The sequence below is a fragment of the Mastigoproctus giganteus genome, chromosome 8 (genome assembly GCF_048544385.1).
Source record: "Mastigoproctus giganteus isolate SK-2022 chromosome 8, ASM4854438v1, whole genome shotgun sequence".
Taxonomy (NCBI): domain Eukaryota; kingdom Metazoa; phylum Arthropoda; class Arachnida; order Uropygi; family Thelyphonidae; genus Mastigoproctus; species Mastigoproctus giganteus.
Genome location: NC_143582.1, coordinates 216,742,003 through 216,764,529, shown reverse-complemented (window position 1 = coordinate 216,764,529; position 22,527 = coordinate 216,742,003). Strand labels below are relative to the sequence as shown.

The 22,527-nt window shown below is 35.8% G+C and overlaps 1 protein-coding gene across 1 annotated transcript in view; it reads right to left on the bottom strand.

Annotated features, from left to right (window-relative positions):
* yata (N-terminal kinase-like protein yata) overlaps positions 1–22,527 on the bottom strand; it is a 238,753-nt gene that overhangs the window by 172,303 nt on the left and 43,923 nt on the right. Inside the window, exons 3-4 of the mRNA XM_090380105.1 lie at positions 19,719–19,799; positions 10,140–10,262 (exon numbers count right to left, since the gene is read on the bottom strand). Of these exons, the coding sequence (XP_090236231.1) occupies positions 10,140–10,262; positions 19,719–19,799 (204 nt within the window). The remainder of the gene's footprint in view (positions 1–10,139; positions 10,263–19,718; positions 19,800–22,527) is intronic.

Here is a 22,527-nt window from a genome sequence, read left to right as displayed (position 1 = left end):
CACTGGTGACCCCTGCATAATCTGTGACAGAAGGAAATACGAACTAACTTAAATACAGCAAGCACCCTATAGTTAACATAAGGAAAATAAAAACATTGTAGAAGAATAAGAGAAATTTATTGCTGATAAGTCAATCCAAACTAGATGCAAATTAAAATATATTATACCCCTGAGAGAGAGAGAGAGAGAGAGAGAGAGAGAGAGAGAGAGAGAGAGAGCGAGAGAGAGAGAGAGTCAGTCAGAAATAGAATGATATCATCCAGCTCAGAACCCTGGATGTGCCAAACCCATACTCACCAGATGTGAGCCCCCAGCTACCAAGAAATTAAATAAAAATAAAATTAACTAAATAAATAAAGGCCAATCCACATATTAATAAACTAAATGGCAAAAATTTTCCATCATCTATGAACAAATGAGGTGGGTAGTGGTTTTTTTTTTTTTTTTTTTCCCTTTGGCTGATGCTGTGCAAGCTTGCATCAACATGTCTACATCATCTAGTTTATTAAATACACTATTTCTCACTGTCAAGCATTTAAATCATCTGAACTACAATATACTTAAGTAGACTCCTAGCTAAAATTCTTTAAATTTTAATAATAGTGGTGGTGACAAATGATGCAAGCTTGCACAGCATCAGCCAAAGGGGAAAAAAAACCACTACTCACCTCATTTGTCCATCCCCTTTAATAGTATGTCTAATTCCTCCCTTAAATTTATTCAAACTACCCGCTTTTACAACCCCAGAGGGTAAAAAAAAAAAAAAAAAAAAAAAAAGGTAAAGTGCAGCCATTATCAACCCACTGCAGGATGGAAGCCTCCTCGACAATTCATGCTGAGGGAAATGGACCATAATCTGCCACGCTGGTCCAGTGTGGGTTGGCAGATCGGCCGTATTCAGCAGTCCGGGGCTTGAACCCTGGTCTACTCAAGGAGCGTGTGCTACTGCACTCCCGCTCCTGACCACTCGGCTACGGAGTTGATTCCAACAATCAATTACTGGGCAGATGGGCTAAGAAGTGGCAACTGAAGTTTAACCTTGACAAATGCAAAGTACTGCATATGGGTAGAAGTAACCCCAGAGAAACGTACCAACTGTGTGGTACTACACTTAAGGTGGTAGAAAATGAAAAAGACCTGGGAGTAATTGTGCAGTCAGATATGAAGTTTTCTGAGCAATGCAGACAGGCTGCCAGGGCAGGTCATGGGGTTTTGTCAATGATATATAGGAATTTTGCTAGCAGGGAAAAGGAGGTGATTATCCCTCTGTATAAGGCAATGGTCAGGCCACGCCTTGAGTACTGCATACAGGTCTGGAGGCCTCATTTTAGGAAGGATGTAGATTTACTTGAGCGTGTACAGAGAAGGGCAACAAGACTGGTGAGGGGAATGAAGGGATCTTCTTACCAAGAGAGGCTTAAGTTCTGCAAATTGCAGTGGCTGGAGACTAGGCACCTACGTGGTGATCTGATTGAGGTGTATAAGGCCTTGAATGGGTTGAGCACGCTGAATTCTGATGGAATTCTGCTTGCTCAGATTACGAACCTGAGGGGGCATAAATTCAAATTGAGGAAAAACAGTTGTAGAACAGATGTGCGGAAATTTGCCTTTAGCCAGCGGATGGTTAATATCTGGAACAAACTTCCATCTGTCATTGTGGAAGTTGATAGCTTAAATAAATTCAAGGAGGAACTGGACAAATTTTTAGAGGGAATGGTTATGTGAAATTCTTTTCTTTTTTTTTTTTGGCTGATGCTACATAAGCTCATATGCTTGCTTTTTGCATCACATGCCTCTATTACTACTACTACTACATATTTATTACTATGTAGAAAATTTTTTATATTTTATTACACACTGAGTGAAATTGAATTATGACCACCTACGTAATACCATCTAAATATAATTCTTGACTAAATGTCAAAGAGAGTGAAAAGGCTGTTTAAGCATAGGTAATACATCGCCATCATTTCTACCACCCAGGTAGCATGCATGAATAATTTTATTCGATGTTTTATTATATCTCATATTGTAAAGGTATTCACAATATGGGATATAATAAAACAATGCATGCATACTACTGGGTAGTAGAAATGATGGAGATGCATTACCCATGCTTAAACAGCCTTTTCATACATAATACCATGTTGGGCCACTGTTCACATAGATAACAGCCACTATTCACAAAGCATTGACTCCACTAGATGTCTGAAGATGTCCATAGGGATCTGCAGTCACGTGCCTGCAAGGCGTTCCACAGTGTCGGAGTAGATGACAGCTGCATGACAATATGCCCCACTTCCCTTTGCATAATCTTTTACAGTTCTGTTGGCAGGAGGGTGGTTTGACCCGTTCGACACCATCCTTTGTATACCTTAACCACAGTGAGCTGTGAGCAACTGACAAGATGTGTCAGGCATTTCCAATATGGAAATGCCTGACACACAAACTCCTACAAACATACCCTTTTGAAACTCTGTGATATCTTTAGAACATTCCATAACTGCTACTTTATCACCTTGACTTGCATGAACAGATGCAAATTACCATTGCTCTGGAGCAGGAGTGGCCAACTTAATTTGTGATGCGATCTACTTTTTCCCTTCAAAAATGTGCCGCGATCTACCATCTCAAAAATTTCATTGCACAAGGTGCACAAATCGAGGGATGACTGTATATTTAAAATTCGTCGTGATCCACTGAAATTAAATTTGCGATCGACTTGTTGGCCACCCCTGCTCTAGAGCAATGGTGTCCAACCTAAGGCCACTGGGCTGTATCCGGCCCACAAATAATTTTTTATAAAGCCCGAATGCAGAAAGGGAACTAAAACAGCAATTTAGAGTCGCACCATTGTATGTACAGGCATACAAGCGTCGAGCTAGACTGTATCAAACGTGTAAATGTAGTCCAGTGCAGTCATATGTACGCTAAATACAGTTATGTATTAATCTTTTCATATTGTGAAATTTTACTATTTTGATATAACTTGTTCATTGTATTGAATTAAAAAATCATCCTTAAAAATGTTCCGAGAGAGGACAGACGATTTGGAGTGTCGTGTTTTTAATCAAAGGTGGACCAAAGACTATTTCTTCATTGAGTACAACAAAAAAAAGTGTTTGGTATGTATGGAGACTGTGTCAGTTTTTAAAGAATATAATTTAAAACAACACTGTGATTCCAAGCATAAATCTTATGATCAATATAAAGGAGTGTTACAAAAAGAAAAGTGTTCAAATTTACAAAACAAATTAAGAAAACAACAAAATACACTAAAAATGTATCTGTCAAGGAATTTATCTGCAGTAAGTGCCAGGTATCAAGTTGTACATTTGATTGCTTTTGAAAGTAAACTGTTTGGTGACAGTGAATTTGTTAAAAGTTGAGGAAGAAATTTGTCTGGAGAAACGAACAATGATACAAGACATTAGTTTGTCTCGATAAACAATTATTTGAAGAGTAGAAGATATTGAAAAGAATTTTTCAAACAACTTTTGTAAACATAAAACAAATGAAATATTTTAGTGTGGCACTGGATGACAGTACAGGAACTCCCCGACTTACGTAAGGGTTCTGTTCTGCGGAATGCTACGTAAGTCGGAATTTCCCCATGCTTTGTGCAGCACTTGCAACTGTGCTTGCTAAATTGATTGAATTGAAAAAGAAATGTTCAACGAACATGTAAATAGAATTATTTATTGTATTTATTCAATTTTTTATCTCATGCGCAGGAAAAATTACAAAATTTCAAAATTATAAAATTACAAAAAAAAGAGAGGAGACATGTATGACATCAGTAAGTTTTACCTCTTGAGCATCGTTGCCAGAATTGACGTCTTCAGCTGATAAGTACACTGCTGCGGAGGTTGAAGGCTGTGGAGATTTAGAAGGGGTCAGCCGCTCAACTTTACGAAAGAACATATTAATGGATGACTGGACGGTGGGGCTCTTGAGCTTCATCGAGATTTTCTTCTTTCACTATCAATAAGTCAATAAGTTCTTCGTTACATAATTCCTTCTCTTCTTCCTCTATTAACTCTTCCACGTCTTCGGCATCAACCTCCAACTGAAGTAGCTCTTCAATCTTTACAATCTTATCTGTAACCTTTTCATATGATTCGTCTTTTTCAAATCCTTCGAAGCCTTTCACATGCCGTGGGCATATTTTCTCCCTTGCGCCATTTAAACAACTTTTAGTAATTTCTGCCCAGGCCTTATTAATGTTTAAGATGCTGTGGTAAATACTGTAAGATTTCCAAAAGTCTCTTAACATAAAATTTTTCTCATCGTCTACTGCAGATAATGCCTGAGCAAATGTCGTGATTAAATAGTATGCTTTTAAATTCAAAATAACACCCTGATCCATAGGTTGGATGAGTGAAGTCATGTTTGGCAGTAGAAATATGACTCTCACATTTGAATTTAAATCACCTAGATGCGTAGGATGTCCAGTTGTATTATCTAATAGAAGCAAAATCTTGAAAGGAACTTCATTGTCTTTACAATATTTTTCAACCTCGTGAATGAAGTAGCATTTAAACCAATCCTCAAAGAGAGATATTGTTATCCATGCTCTCTGGTTCAATCAGAAATGCATGGGTATGGCGACTTTATTAATGTCCTTAAATGCATGAGGATTTCCAGAATAGTACACAAGTACTGGTTTTAATCTGTAATCTCCCACTGCATTAGCCCCAAGCAAGAGCGTGGCCCTATCTTTTGACACCTTGAAACCTGACATTGTATGGTCAATCCGGCAGCATTTTTTTCCAATATAGAGCAGTCTCATCAACTTTAAAAATTTGCTGCGTTGAACAGCCGCCTTTATCAATAATTTTTTCCGACACATCACAAAATTTTTCTGCAGCTGCAGAATCAGCACTGGCAACTTCACCACATACTTTAACGTTGCGGAAACCAGTGCGATGCTTGAACCCATTAAATCACCCTTGGCTTGCCACGAACTTGGGTTGGAGTTCGCTGTACTTATCCTTAATATCTTTATAAATACTTGTTACTTTTGCTTGAATGGTCATTAGACTCAGGGGCACTCGCTTCTAAATCTGATTTTGCACCCATATTATTAACAGCTGTTCCATCTTCGATATAGCACCTGAATGCTGTTTTGTGATCACTGTTGATCCTAAGTGCATTGATCCTTTGACATGTTCTTTTATATGAGCACTGTCCTTTAAAATAGTATTCACTGTTGAAGCAGCGAGACCTAATTCCCTTGCAATAGATGAAAAACTTTGTCCTGCTTTGTACTACTTAATCATTTTCATCTTCATTTCTTTCCTGGCACTACCACCACTTGCACTTTTCGTTGGTCTCTTTTCCTTCATCACTGTAATACATAAATAGGAATGAAGAGAGTTTCTGAAAATTTGTTTATTATATGATTGAATATTTCAGTGAAGGGGAACACATTTCACCATAATAGCGTAAAAACCCACATAACTGCAGTTATCAGTATTATCACAAATGCAATAAGATCGAGTTTACTACCCGTTTATAATTAGATGCACTAACAGATAAGTCCAATAAACAGGAAAGTGCAAACTGTTTTTAGTGTTTTATGGTTGTGCCCTCCAGAAACGTGCTTTAGAAAAATATGACAAAGGCGTTCAAAATTGATTCTTATAATGGGAACATATGATAACGATGAAAGGATAGTGCAATTTCCATTATAAATATGATCTTTTAGAGAGCTCAATAGCTTAGTAATATAGCAAAATTTTTAACTTCCAAGGACTTGGAACAAATTACAAAAAAAAAAAAAAAAAAACCCAAAAAAAAAAAAAAAAAAGTAAAATATCGTAATGTGACCCCAGTCACATTACGATATTTTCACAATACCTCCATTTATTCCTACGGGATGCAAAATACGTTTCCACGATTCTTTTAAGTTTGCACCTGTCGGCGAATACTTATGTAAAGTCAAATTTCTATAAGTCAAGTATTACATAAGTCGGGGATTTCTGTACTGATATAAATGACAGCCCAACTCCTTATCTTTATACGTGTAATTAATGATAATTTTGTACCAGGTGAAGATTTATCTGATCTACAGAATATGCACAGAACAACTACAGGTGAAAATCTTTTTCGAAAAATTTTGCCAATCTATTGAAAAGTTAAAATTTAATATTAAAAACCTGGTAGGAGTCACAACTTATGGTGCAAAAAATGACTAGTAAAATCATTGTTCTTAAAATTTATTTATTTATTTCGTATGATGTGAGCAATACACGAAGGAACCAGTTTTTTCCTGCTTGCTTCGTGTATCGTGGCCGTGAAATCCAACTGTAACTGGAAGTGCGGCACCATCGTGATATCCAAGCCAGAGGCGGGATTCGAACCCGCGACCTTTGGGTTGCCAGGCAGGCACTTTACCCACCTGGCTAGCCCGGTCGGCATTCTTAAAATGATAGATATGGGAGCTGAACTTCTGATTGGAATTCACTGCATTCGTCAAGAAGCTCTGTGGGAAAGTATTGGATCTCCAAAACGTTGTGAATATGGTTATTTCAATGAAATTTTATATGATCACATGGCCTTAATCACCATATGTTTCAACAGTTGCTATTCAGAAATTGAAGCTGATTATGAAGAGGTAATTTTACCTAGAGCAGTGAGATGGCTTAGCCGTGGCAAAGTGTATCGTTTCTTTAAAATACACTATGAAATTGATATTTTTACGAGAGAAAAGGGGAAACCAATAAAACAACTATCAAATGTGGAGTGGCTGATCTTGCAATTCTTACAGACAGTTCTAGTCATTTAAATTCTCCTAATTTAAAACTACAAGGGAAAGGAAAATTGGTCTCTGATTTGTACGGTGACATCAAATCATTTCAGAATAAGTTATTATTTACATTCAAATTGAACAAGACAATTTAGTTCATCCTGAATGTTGTGTACCGAGCTAAAAGAGAAACACACATTTTCAAAGAATCATTGCCTCTCATATTGCAATTAATTTTTGACGAGTTCGAAAGATGATTTGCTAATATAAGATCCCATGAAAAAGATGCAAGCTTGTTTGAGAATCCATTTACTTCTATGGCTGAAAACTACAATCCCAGCTTACAACTTAAAATTATTGATCTTCAAGTCAAAAAGTGGTTCAAAAATAAGTATATGGACTGTGAAAATAAACAACTTGAATTCTACAAGTCTCTCCAGACTGAAGATTTTCCACTAATAAAAGAAAATGCCATGAAAATGGCTACTTTGTTCGGATCAACATATGTTTGCAAGCAAATTTTTTCATGAATGAAATCATGAAAAAATTTTCTCACAACCTACGTTTGTGAGAAAATTTTTTTTCACACATGAAATTAAATAAATATTTAAAAAGAAACAGAATAACAGACGAGCATCGCATCTTCATTCTATATTGAGAATTGACGTCACAAATTTTCAATTAAATTTTGAACAATTATCTAAAAATATACAACCTCAATCTCATTACCTTAACATCTCATTAAATGTTAAGTTTTGTTCAGTAAATGTTATTGTGTATAATAAATAAATGAATAAATAAATTTTTTGAATATTTTCAATTTTAGGTGTATCATTATATTTATTTATTCACCTTAATATTGAAAAGCAGTGATCCTTTTCAGCTTTTAAATTTTGTAAAGTGCGCATTTAAAAGCAAAAGTAAAGTACAGTAAACCCTCATTAATCCGGATCACGGTAATCCGTACAACGCTTAATCCGGACAGCTCTAAAAAAATTTAAAAGTGTAAAAATCAAACGACGATTGGGCTCAAAGGAAATATGTATTGTGTATGAGGTCATTGGGCCATGATGACTCAAGCTGCACAAACAACCTAGTTCCTGGCTGCAGTTCAGACAGTTGTTTGTCGTTTGCTCTGCAGTTACGTGCTTCTATCTTTTGTCGTTTGTACTGTGCAGTTAAACAATGTCTTTAAGTAAGCCTAGTGTAGGACAGAAGCGTAAGCATAAAATGCTTTTGCTTCACGATAAACTATCGGTGATAGAAAAACGAGCTTCGGTGTCCAGAGTACGGCATCGCAAAACAAACCGTGTTGGACATTAAAAAGGAAAAAAAGTGAAATTCGTAATTTTGTTCTCAAGTTTAACGTGGAGAAAGAAAAAAGTAAAGTTAAACGAATGTGGATGCCTACTGATAAAGCACCAGATGATGCTGTGTACAAATGGTTTTCCCAACTTCGTTCATCTGGTTTGGCTGTGTGAGGAATAGAAATTCAAAGGCGCCTCCGTAGCCAGGTGGGAAGGAGCAACAGTGCGTAGCACACGCTTCTTGATTAGACCGGGGTTCGAGCCCGTCACCACCAAATACGGAGGATGCGGAAAGGTCAGGGAATGACCACCGCATATCCCGGAGCAATATGGCCTTAGTTGCTAATGCTCCTAAAAACCAAATAACAAACAAACAAACAATAGAAATTCAAGCAGTGGCAGAGAGAGAGAGAGACTGGCTGAACAGTTAGGAATTGAACAATTTAAAGCGAGCTCAGGTTTGCTTTTTAGATTAAAAGACAGCACAACATTTCAAACAAGAAAATGTGTGGGGAAATTCTTAGTGCTGATTTTGAAGCTGTTGAGCCTTTCAGGAAACAATTGAATGATTTTATTCAAAAGGAGGGTTATCAATTAAACCAGGTGTACAACTTTAATGAGACGGGACTGTTTTGGAGAGCTCTGCCTAAAAACACACAAGCGTCAAAGACTCAGAAAACCATGCCTGGAAGAAAAATAAGCAAGGAACATGTTTCAGCACTGCTGTCTGCAAATGCTGACGGAAGCCATATGTTAAAAACTGCCAGCTTACCAAATTAAGGTAAGCAAAGTGAAGGACCACTTGAACTTCGTAATTCAGTACTTTGAACAATCAACAAATGAAAACGTATCTGCCTATTATGAACACTTAAGACACCTACGTGAATTGGTAGTAAAGGAAATAAACTGCAAACAATCACAAAAAAAATAAGTAATTTTTTAAGTAATTTTAAGTAATTAAAAAGATAAGTAATCACAAAAAAAAAGTAATTTTTTCAAACCAATGAATGTGGCAAGTGATGTAAGTGAAGATGAACCAGTGCAATCTTGTTTTAAGTGATTATGGACATTATGTATTTTTAATGTAAATATAGTATGTACATACATACATACATATATTTACTACATATTTTTGACTATGTACTTACATATTTTTACTGTTATCCACGTACGTTATGTTGTTTAAATAAGCTTTACCCAAATTACAAAGCGTATTTCATATTATCTGGACTTTCATTAAAACAGACACCTCTCAGGCCCTATTAGTCCAGTTTAATGACGGTTTACTGTATTTAAAAAAAAAAGAAAAAAAAAAAAAAGTCATTTTTATAATTTTAAGGAAAATCTAAAAAAAATAAATCACTGATATAGATTTGTTACACATAAAAGTATTAGGGAATTTACATTTTTTATATACAGTCTGAAAATAAAACAATGGTAACATGAAACTAGAAACTTCCTTTTACATGTAACAAGTTTTGGAAAATATAACTCTATTATTTTTTCTTGAATCATTCAGTGCCGCCCGCAAAACAAATCTATCTCTGAATATGGCCCCTGTATAGGAAAAGTTGGACACCACTGCTCTAGAGTATAAAGCTGTTCGGCTTTTTATACTACGAGCTATGCAGCATAGTCCATTACAAATGGGATGGTAATAATTCAGTGATCACAGAGTGTATATGCCAACAAAAATGCTTTTTAGTGCCTATTTAAAGTGTTTCTTCCAATTACCTATGCAGTGACTGATAACTAGAACATCAACAAAGTGCAATAATCTCAATGATTTCGAACTCTTTCTACTTGTTTATACTTCAGTAATTTCATTCAACTTTTAGTAAACCTCACCAATAAGTGTTTCCAATATCTTTTGGCTTCATATTTTCTTTATAGCAACAAAATATGAATACGCAAAAAAAGTATTTGTTATGCCAGATTGCATCCAATGTGCCTTGTGGAATTTTCTTAAAGAATAAATATTTTGAAAGCATAAAAAAAAAACATAAACAGACTATTCCTGCATTACATTATAGCATAAATTTCAAGAGAAATACATCAAACTATGTTTAAATAATACATACACTAATTTGATGAAGTCCCCATGATATAGCAAGATGCCTCTGTTCATTTGTATATGCACTATTTGCAAAATGTTGTTCCAAAGGTTCCACATATTCTGTGACTAGATATATCACTTTATCAGTCTGAAAATAAACAAAATGATATAGTACTATACTTAGAGAATTTTAAAATATAATTTTAAAAGAAAGACGATTCAAATTTTGCTTATATTAAATTAAGTGATAATTACTCTAAGGCTGCTGTAGGTCAGGTACAAAGGTGCATAAGTACACGCACTTTGGGTAACTGTTGTTCAAGTGCATCCGAATGCTAAACACGATACTGTTTCTTTTGTTCTCTTTCTCTCACAAACTTCCCTGACCATGTGTTCATCCCAGAGTATAAACAGAAAATATTATATTTTTAAATTATTATAGCAATGATTATTATCTGAATATCGCATATTATTAATCCCTTCACAAGTTGTTTACTCATGAACTTCAAACAAGTAATGCTTTGCAATTAGAGAAGGCTACTGTTATTTATTCTCAACAGAGTGCCACCACCCAGATGGCACCATTTAGGAGACTGTGGTCTCCTCAGTGGTGGGTGACTATCACAAGTGTAGGATGCAGACAACCCAATTATGACCTGATTACACAATATGAGAGATATCAAAAGGTGTGAAAAACTACAAATCCATGCCATTTTGAGCAATGTTTCATGTCACAGAAATTTCTATAGAATTGTATGGTAGGTGCTTCAGCATTATTCTGTACGTAGTTACAAAATAATGGTAAGCAAGGTTTGCATGCTCATTATGAAGGATTCATAACATGAGATTTTCAAATAATAATGCCTTTTATACAAACTTTATTCCATTATTTTGTAGCTACATATAAAATGATGCTAAAATACATGCCATACATTGCTACAGATTTGATTTGATTTAAGAATTCTTGGCACAAGAGCTACTGCGGCTAAAATGCGCCTGTACATTACTACAGAAATTTCAGTAGGTTAAAGTTGGTTGTAAAATGCACAGAATTATGTAATTCTAAATTAAATTATATAACAAATGATGATCTTTCAAAGTTTAAAATTTTATTTTTAAAGTACAGAAAAATGCCCGATTAGTCAGGCTAACGGTAGACAGAGGAAGCACAGATAATTGAAAACCATGAATAATCCAAAATCATTTTATTTTTAATTTCCACACACTAGTTTCTTTTTTTTTTCTGTTTCATAGGACATATATAAATGCACATACAGTGTAACCTCAATATTATGCACATCTTCATACCACAATTTTGAATATACTATGAGTAGCATCATGCCCAAAAACTAATAAAAAAATAACTAGCAATTTCATACTGAAAAGCGGAAAAAGTGAATATTGTATATACTCGTATCTACTGTACATCCTACTAACATATTTTCAAGAGGGAAACTTAGCTAAAAATTGGCTGTATGTTTGCTTCGATATATTCAGAATTCAGTTAGAGAGTGATTTTTGTAAACAACAGAACTCATAAGAGACTAATTACTGTAGGCACCCAGTTTCTCTCATCAGCTAGAGATGTAATAAAAAAGTAGATCACTGGAACACTAATTATAAACAGCTACCTTTGGAGGGGAATATGGCTACCATTCATCAAGCATGTTACATTAGCTACAAAATAAATTTTTGTAAACAACAGCACATGATATCCCTTTCTTTGAATTTAAGTTACACATAAGATAGCAAAAAGTGCTAAGGACTAAACTAGACATGAACTGACAAGTGATTTATGGAGAAATCATGTGACTTCATTTCAGCACTATGATAGGCCAGTAGTTTGAATTTGATTTAGTTTTCAAAAAAAAAGGGTAAATTCTAGGGCATCAGAAATAAATACACAGCAAAATTAGTAAATCAGTAGGAGTGAAGTAATGGCCACCAAAGGAAAAATTTATACAGATGAAGAAAGAAAAGTTATAGATTATCAAAAGAGTTAACAGTGGTGAAACAAAGTGCACTACATTTCATTAGTGTGGAATTCAAGAAGGAACGATCTGCGGTTGGATGAAAGAGGAAGAAAAATTGGAGTGATTCATAGACTCCGTAGAAAATGAAGTAGGCCTCCAAAGAAAGAAAACTAGACTTTGTGATAACAGCGATGTGGACCAACACTTATACGAGTGGTTTCTACAGGAGAGTAGGGAAGATGTACCCATAAATGGGGTAATTATGAAAGCACGGGCACTTAAATTTCATATGTTACGTGGTGAAGATGATGACACATTTAAAGCTTCTACAGGGTGGCTTTGAAGATGGAAGGCTCATCATGGGATATCCCAGGTTAGTCTTGTAGGACTGCACTTCGTGACATTACAGCAGCAGAACTGTTTCTTGAATTTCTGCATAATGTGATTTCACAGATGAACAGTTGTACAACTGTCATGAAACAGCATTGTATACTATAAACTTCTACTCAAAAAGTCACTGGATATTAAAAAAAACCAACAAAACAGGCATGAAAACTAACAAAGAGAGAATTACTCAGTTACTGTGTGCAAACAAGACTAGAAATCACAAGCTAAAGCCATTATGTATCACTATGAGTCAAAGTCCCCAGTGTTTTAAGCACATCAAAATGAAATCTCTACCAGTGATTTATAAAAACAGCCTCCAATATTTGGGTGACAAGTGATATTTTTGCTTCATGGTTTTGAAAGTGAGTTTGAGCCAATGAGACACCACTTGCTTTCCAAAACATTTTAAGAAAACCTTCTGTTACTTCTGGATAAATAGCCAGCTCATCCTTTGGCTGATGTCCTGAAATTGAAAGATCAGAGTAATATTTCTGCCAAGGAACACAACTGCACTAATTCAGCCCATGGATCAGGGTATTATTCAAGCCTTCAAAGTCTACTATCGTGGTGAGCTACTAGCTGGTGTTATAAACCCAAAATTTCAAATCCTAGAATTTCTGAAAACATTAACACTGAATAATATTGCATACAATATTGGATTAGTGTGGGAGAAAGTAAGTTCAACATAAACTGAAAATGGCTGAAAAAAAAATGTATTGAAAAAAGATGAGTTCACTAATAATAATGACCTTGAATTCACTAATAATAACCTTGAATTAGCAGCATTTTCAGAACAAGAAGCAAAGACAACATGTAGCATATTTAGTGGCAATCTTGGGGCAAATGACCTGGCTGCTTGGATTGAGGTGGATGTGGAAGCTCCAGTTGCACATTACCTGAGTGAGGAAAAAATCTTAGCCTCTGTGAACCGTGGAAAGAAATTGACAAACAGAAGACCAGTAACACAGGAGTGACTCAGAAGATAATGTGGATGACTTGTGTAATGAAAAAGCACCAGAAATTAACAACGTTCTTGAAAAGATTAATGAGGTGATGGCGTGGTTAGAACATCAGAGTGATAGTGAACATCTTCATTTATTGCATCATTGCTATAAGAATTGTGTACTGAAAAAAAAAAAAAAAAGAAAACACTGCCATCAGTTTCAGCACACTAAATTACATTAGTGTTTCAGAACATATGAGCAAAATGTAAGTACATAACAGCATTGTGTGTTAGTAGAATTTAAAGGGAATGATATAACCTTTAACACTTTGTCTTTTAGTCTGTATACTCATAAAAAAAAAAATTAACCAAAAATCATAAAATTCAAGTAATAATTAGAATAGTTATATGAGAGTAAATGGGCCTGTTGTACTGGAATCCACTGTACATAGGAAATAATAATAACGTATATATCCAGTAAAATATAACTTTAGTTAAATAGTTTGGAGCTTTCGAGGCTGAACATGCCTCTTTGTCAACAAATTCTAACACAATGGAAACTTTAGAGATAAAAATTATTTTAACGGACACAGAGTTGTGCATGCAGTGAGGTGTGCAAGGGCACGAGGTTGGCCATTCAACAATTTGATTGGTGTTCATTGTTGCTGCATGGACGTGCATAGTTTTGCCTCCAGCGCTAATCTAGACTTAAAACAGTTGTCTCCAAGATGGGATATAGTCTCATGCCTTTGGAATGGTTCATGGCTCTTGAATTATGCAATATATTAAGTGACTCTAATCAGAGGCGGTGGCGAAAGTGTCGGGACTGGTCAATCACTTCGTAGTCACGCTTGGGATTGAAGTCATGGTGGGCCGACCAGAAGTGTTCCGCGATTGCGGACTGGTTGGTCTCAGTAAGGCGAATTGATCTGTCGTGGTCTGTAAGGCAGTCTTGAAGACGTCTTGAGGTCTCTCCTACATAGCAGCTGTCACAGAATAGAACAGAATAGTTATAAACACAGATGTCTTGCAAGTCATAAATAAGCGATAAGAAGCGACGTTACAAGTCGTCATTGGGAGATTAATGTACCTATTATCTTGCAACCACCACTGTCTTCACACCTGCCACTCAAAAAAAAAAAAAAAGAGAGAGAGAGACCAAATGTTTAGTTTGTTTTAGTGTGTTGCGTCAATTGTTGTGTTCTGTTGCACTGCAAAAAGACAAATTTTGTTTTGTTATTTATGTCAGGGATGTCGAAATTTTTTTATAGTAAATATTTTTTTGGTTTAGAAATTGCAAAAATTATGGGTAAATGCAAAAGAGTTGTGCTTTCAGTTAAACAAAACCTTGAAATTATTCAAAAGTTCGAAAAGGGTGCATCCATTAAATCTTTAATGAACCATTATAATGTTGGTGACCAAACCATACATTGTAAAAAATGAAGGGAAGCTATTAGATTTAAAATCAAAATCGCAAAAAATAAAGGGAAGCATCTTATTGGACACGCACTAGTACGTGGTAAGTTTTTTGTTTTTTATCTATTGCCATATTTTTTACGTAGGTTACTGAATATTTTTCGATACAATAAGTCCCCGACTTATGCAACTACAGATTTATGTAACTCAATTTTTTTTTTTTTTTTAGGATTGTAAAATTTCAAACAAAAAAAAAAAATAAATAATAAGCAATCAATAACGACGATCACGGCACACACAAATTCCACAAGTGAGATACGGAGTAACAAGCAAAAAAACAGGAAAGAAGAGAAAATTCTTACAATTTATTTATGGTTTTTTTTTTTATATGACTGAAGATTTCAGTGAAGGGGATGCACATTTCATCATAATAACATAAAAACCCACAGAATTCCAACTATCGGTATTTTCGCAAGTGCAATTAATAAGATTGAGTTTACTACCCGTTTATAATTAGATGCACTAACAAAAAATCCCAATAACACGGAAAGTGCAAATTGTTTTTATTTTTTGTGGTAGTAACCTCCAGAAATGTGCTTTAGTAAAATGTGAGCTCACGAGGGATGATAATAGTCAGTTTTCGCTTTAACCCTGTGAAGCTCTTTACATAAAATTTCATTTTGATCATTATCATGGTGCAGACAAGAGAATAAGTGACAACAGTACTAGTAAATCTACCAAGAAAAGGAAAGCGATCAATATGGATCAGAAAATTAAACTAATAAGAATGTATGAAAATGGTCAAACATTAACAAATATCGTGCTGAACTGATTTGTCAATAATAATAATATAGTAGCAATATATTATTAGTCATTCCCGAGTTACGTAAAACTCGACAAAGTCCTGGAACATATCTCCGGGACTTCTGTATTTTTGGATTAACCGAAAAATCGATTATCCGGGATTTGTTTTTTAATATCTATCCTAAAAAATCGAGAGTCTACTGTAATTGTTTTCATTACATACACCAATGAGCCAAAACATTATGACCACTTACCTAATATGATGTTGGCCCTCCACGTGCAGCCAAAACAGCTCGTACCTGACGAGGCATGGATGCTACAAGATTTCTAAATGTGTCTTGTGGTATCTGGTACCAACACGTAACCAGCAGATCCTTTAACTCCTGTAAGGCCCATGGTTGAGACGCCGCAGATCGGAGTTGCTGTTCTGACACAAACCAAAGATGCTCGATGAGATTGATGTCTCGATGAATTTGGAGGCCAGGGAAATACCTGGAAGCCTTACTCGTGTTCCGCACATGAGTCTCGAACAATCTGGGCAGTGTGGCATGGTGCATTATCCTGCTGAAAGATGGCACTGCCAGAGGGGAAGACCGTTGCCATGAAAGGGTGTACCTGGTCAGCAATGATGTTTAGGTAGGTGTTAGATGTCAGAGTGCCCGGCACATGGAAGACTGGACCCAGGGTATCATTAGCATTAGTAGAGGCATTTGATGCAAGAAAGCAAGCTTATGCAGCATCAGCCAAAAAATAAATAAATAAATAAATAAAAAATAACCACTTCCACTTCACCCCTCTGTTCGTTCGAAATACCTGTCCAGCTGAGCCTTAAACTTATTTGGGCTATCAACTTCCACGACAAGGGATATAAGTCTATTCCACCAACCAACCACCTGCTGGCTAAAGGCAAATTTCCTCACGTCTATCCTACATCTGTCTTTTCTCAATTTGAATTTATGCCCTCTCAGGTGATTATTCTGAGCAAGACGAAGAATCCCAACAGCACTGAGCATGCTCAAACCATTCAAGGCTTTATACACCTCTATGCCTTTCTTAAACTTAAGCCTTTCTTTGTAAGAGCACCCCTTTGTTCCATTCACTAATCTTGTTGCCCTTCTCTGTACTCGTTCCAGCATCTCTACATCCTTCTTGAAATGAGGCCTCCAGACCTGTATACAGTACTCTAGGTGTAGCCTGACCATTGCCTTATACAAGGGAATAATCACCTCCTTATCCCTGCTAGAAAAATTCCTATATATCATCGACAATACACCATGAGCTACTCTTGCAGCCCATCTGCACTGCTCAGAAAACTTCATATCTGCCTGCACAACCCCAGCAGAACACCACCCAAAGCATGACACTGCTGCCACAGGCTTGTTTTCATCCCACGGTGCATCCAGGCAACATCACTTCTCCAGGTAAACGATGCACACGTACCCGGCCATCCACATGGTGCAACAGGAAAAGTGATTCATCGGACCAGATGACCTTCTAATCACCAAAGGTCCAGTTTCGATACATATTGTAGGCGCTGTCACTGGTAAACAGTGGTTAGCATGGGCAGTCGGAGCGGCCTGCGGCTATGCAGCCCCATTTTCAGCAGGGTTCGATGTACTGTGTGTTCTGACACATTACTCCCATCACCAGCATTCCAATTACCAGCGACTTGTGCCACAGTTGCTCTTCTGTTGCCACGTACCATCAGGGCGAGCCTTCGCTCACCTCGAGCATCGACAAGCCGTGGTTGTCCAACAACTCGCCGGTGGTTCGTGAGTTTCCTTCCTCGGACCACTTTCGGTAGGTACTAAGCACGGCTGACCGTGAGCAGCCCACTAGCCATGCTGTTTCGGATATGCTCTGACCCAGTCACCTAGCCATTACAATTTGGCCTTTGTCAAACTCACTTAAGTCTGCTGCCTTTCCCATCTGAAGAACAAGAGTAACACTGATTAACGGAGCTCAGTATCAGGTGCCGTAGTTCACCTGCAGTTGCTTTGATTTGCATAACGACTCGCTGATCATAATGTTTTGGCTCATTGGTGTACATCAAACTGTAATATTCACTTGTTTTATAATAGTTTACTTATTTTCACTTTAATTTTAATGAAAATTGAAATGCAACAAGTACAGGCAACCCCCATATAACACGGCACTTCTACAACACAGTTTCGCTCTAACACGACTGATAAATTGCAGCAATCCTCACACAACACAGTACTTATATAACACAGTTTTGAGACAAAACAGATAAAACTGTCAAAGTTTCATGGCAAGTGGATGGAACGGCGCGGAGGTAGATGAGTCATTGAAATTCCGTGAGTCAGCACAGAACAGTCTGTTTTCATCAAAGTCTTACTCATTATACATATGAACACAAAACTCTTTAAGGCATCACTTAGCCTTTATGTAAAAATTGAGCTAAGAGCTAGCTCGGATAATGCAAAGCTTTGGAAAATCAGGTCTCAGATAATCGGGACTCTACTGTATACATATAAATAATAATGCATTTTCTTGAATACTCTACAACCTTGAATAAACCATGCACTCCATTTTTTATGACACGAAGAATTAAAACATACTTATGTTAATTCATTGAAGTCTAAAAGTCATCCTATATAATGCACTATTTACAACATCCATTTCAAGTTATGCACATATTTATTTGACACCTTGTCTACCATTACATGCATGAAACCTATGTGCCACCACATGATGTAGTCGAGTGGCCAGGAGCGAGAGTGCAGGAGCATGCGCTCTTTGAGTGGACCGGGGTTTTAGCCCATGACTGCTAAATACGATTAATGTTTGTATTGATAATTTATTGTAAACTCCACTGAAATGATAGTCATGCCAGAGTAAACAAGAATATGGAATTTCGGTTCATGGTTTTCCCTGAACGAGTGTTGCATATTTTGATTTGGTATATTTTTTTTGTGTAAAACTGTATTTATAGAAATTGTATATACATATTCTTACTACCCATAGTGTAAACAATGAGTGGTCACTTTATTAGTTATACTTACCTTTTAGCACACAGAACCACCTGGATTCATCATGACAAAAACTGGAAGAGAGTCAACAGAGCATGCTACAGGGATGCTGGTCCAAGCTGACTCAACTGCATCCCACAATTGTTGCAAATTGGATGGCAGCAGATCTTTAATCCAAAGAGCTTGTTCACCTCATCCCATAAATGTTATATGGCTGCATAGGAGATAAGAATTAATTTTTGATCATATGTAACACCTGGTTGACACCTGGCAAAGCTGAGTTCATGGATTCATGCTATTTTTGCCATATTCTTGTTCTTCCATCAGTGTGAAACAGCAGGAACCAGAATTCATCATACCAGGCAATATTTTTCAAAGTTGTCACTGTTGGTGTTTCTGAACTCACTGTAACTGTACTTTCTTTTTCTTTTTTTATTCTGCTAACCGGAGTGGAACCAGGTTCAATTATTGGCCGAAACACCCCATCCATCTCAACGTACGGTGATTATCTAATCTGTCTCTTTGGTTGCCGGCGTTGTACTGAGTTGTTATTTGACTGACTGTAGCCTTTCTGTTACCATGCATAAGTGTTTATAGCCTCTGTTTGTCTTTTACACGAATGAACTGTTTCTGACTGCAGGACTGCCTTTGGTGGGATGTTATTTTGTTATTAGACTAATCTTGATATACTCAAACAGCTGCAATTTAAAACCATGGTAGGGTTGAAGCTTACAAGATACTCATACTGGTGCAGACTACTATATCACATTCGGTCACTTAAATCTTGCCCATTCTGGAACCAAATTGCATATATACATCATCTCTACAACTAAATTGCACATATACATCATCTCTACAACTAAATTGCACATATACGTCATCTACCCACTTGATTATATCACACAGCATGAATACATGATGCTGTTACTAAGAAGTGTTGCATTTCATGAAAATAGTAAGTATACTTAATAAGGCTACTCAGCATATGCATACAACTTTATATGCATATGCATATAAAGTTGTAGGTTGCGAAAAATAAAAAACAAATTTCTACCAAAAAACAATACCAAGAAATATAACTTACAAACCTCTAAACTATCTATATATGTCAAGATATTTGGGTGTCTCACTGTTTTCAAACGCTTCACTGCTGCTTTGGCTACATCCAACTATATTTAAAAAATAAATATATATATAAATTCCTAGGTTATTTACATTCGATTCAAATAAAATTTGAGAATAGTTCATTATTTTTAAATTAAATTATTCCATAAAAAAATTTGTTTCAATTACAATGCTCACATAAGAATGGTTTTTGTCATGGGTTAGATCTAGTATGTGTACTGATCAAATTATATCTTACTGAACATAGCAGATAAATTATAAAAAAATAAATAAATGATGAATGCTACTTTTTTTTTTTTTTTTTTTTAAACATTTAAGTCCTATTAGTTATCTCATTTTACTATGCTAGGATTGAGGATGCTCTGTATGTGAGCCTGAGAGTTAATTCTTTATTGATGACATTTACACACATATCAGCCCACAGGAGTTTTTGTTTTGTATCAGTTGTCTGTTGCATTGCATATGATTATACGACTGACACTGATCACATAATATAGAATAAATTCATTATAATTAATATTTGGTGTATGCAGATTTAAACACCTAAAATTACCATATTTAAAGCTTAATTTCAAGTGCTAACAGTCTTGACATTGAGGCATTCACTCGCAATGTATTTCAAAGTTAATGAATTTATTAAAATATACACTTCCCATACATTTTATGTAAGCATGTGTATTTTTATATGATATGGTAAGAGTCTCCCACCTTTTTTTCGCTATGAGTTACGTTTAAAATTCAAAGTATCTGGCAAGGCACTACAGGAACATCACAAAAATAAAAATTACCCTTGAAGTTTCGCTACAAACAATCTCTCATTTCAACGTTCAGCTGATGAAAAATTCTTGACCTTTTAAAAAGTTGTCTTCCTTTATCTCTCAGAACTGCTTCCCAATTACGTCTATGGTATTAGTATTGGCAAAATGATGCAAGGAAGCAGGCTTATACTTACAATAATAGATATAGTGTTGAAGCTCTTATAGCGACCCACTTTTTTACAAGTAGTTACTAACTTTACAAATTAATTCGTTCCTAGTGCATGCTTGTAAAGAAAAAACTCATAAAGCAGGAATTTATTTTGCATAGACAATGTTAAAAATAGGGATTATGTTATCTACAATGAAATTAGATTGCTAATTAGTTTATGTTTAAACAATGATTGATTTAACCAAAGCATTGAAAACATAGCCTGTAAAATCAAGCAAATTATAATAGAGAAATTATTTGTGATTTAAAAATTTTATAGAAGGTTTATTCTTCATCATCATCAACTAAATGCACACTCATTGATCACTCATTATTGGGTTGGAACTCATTGGTTTGGTGTACAAAGAGTCGTCTTCTTCAGAAATGCTTCAAGAGGCGTTTATTTCCAAGATAACCTTCTCTTTTCTTTATAAATTTCACTATAGCATACATAAGCATTTTTTAACAAAATGCACAAATTGCAACTAACACGATTTGTGAGGAGTAAAAAGTTTATGAAGCATAAACAAAAAAAAAAGGAATGAAGAGAAAATTCTGAAAATTTATTTATGTTTGTTTTTTTATACGATTGAAGATTTCAGTAAAGGGGAAACACGTTTCACCATAATAACGTAAAAAACCACACAATTACAGCTATCGGTATTTTCGCAAATGCAATAACATTGAGTTTACTGCCCATTTATAACTGCTTGCACTAACAGAAAAGCCCAATAAACCGGAAAGTGCAAATTGTTTTTGTTTTATGATTGTGACCTCCAGAAATGTGCTTTAGAAAAATATCACAAAGCCGTTCAAAACTGGTTCTTATAACAGAACGTGAGGCGCATTATAGCCACAGTAGCTCATGTGCCGTTAAACCCTCATAACACACACACACACACACACACACACACACACACACACACACACACACACACACACACACACACACACACACACACACACACACACACACACACACATATGATAATGATGAAAGTGTAGTGCATTTTAATGATATGAATTGGTAACTAACACAATTTACACTATAAAAATGACCTTTTAGAGAGTTATACAGCAAAAATTTCACCTTCTGAGGTCGTAGAACAAATTACCAAAAAACAAACAATATTTTCACGATACGATGGTAACGAATTAATATAGTAAAACAGGGTACACTATATTGTATAGCTACGTCCGTGGTTGAAATGCGATATTTATGAATGTTTAACATTCATTTTTTGCAATTAATGTTCATATTTTCGAATTTTGTTGATACTTGAAAAAAAAAAAAAAACCTGTAAACCCAGGAACTCGTAAAGCAGGAACTGCCTGTATATCCCAGCATAATATAACATTTAAAATTCAAAATATCTGGCAAGTAACTATACGGCTGACCTTCGAAATTTCCCCAAACTGTCAGCATCTACCACGTAGGTAACTTATCCCAGTAATTTATAACTCGCTGGCTAAAATAAAATGGCTAAGGTAAAGAAAGCCTGCACGAGAAGCATGCAAAAGTTCAATGAAATTTACCGGTAAAAGTACTTTGCCGTAACGGCATTTGTATTGTTGCTCGCTCAGTAAACAGACCAGACGGTGGGTGTTATCAGTCTGGAGTAGAAGTTGAAACCCTCTCGAAGTGGAAGGGGGGGGGGTAACCTGACCTTTTTTCTTTTCACTGTATGTTTACTGAGCGAGCAACAATACAAATGCAGTTATGGCAAAGTACTTTTACCGGTAAATTTCATCGAACTATTGCATGCTTCTCGTGCAGGCTTTCTTTACCTTCGTCAATAAAACTTC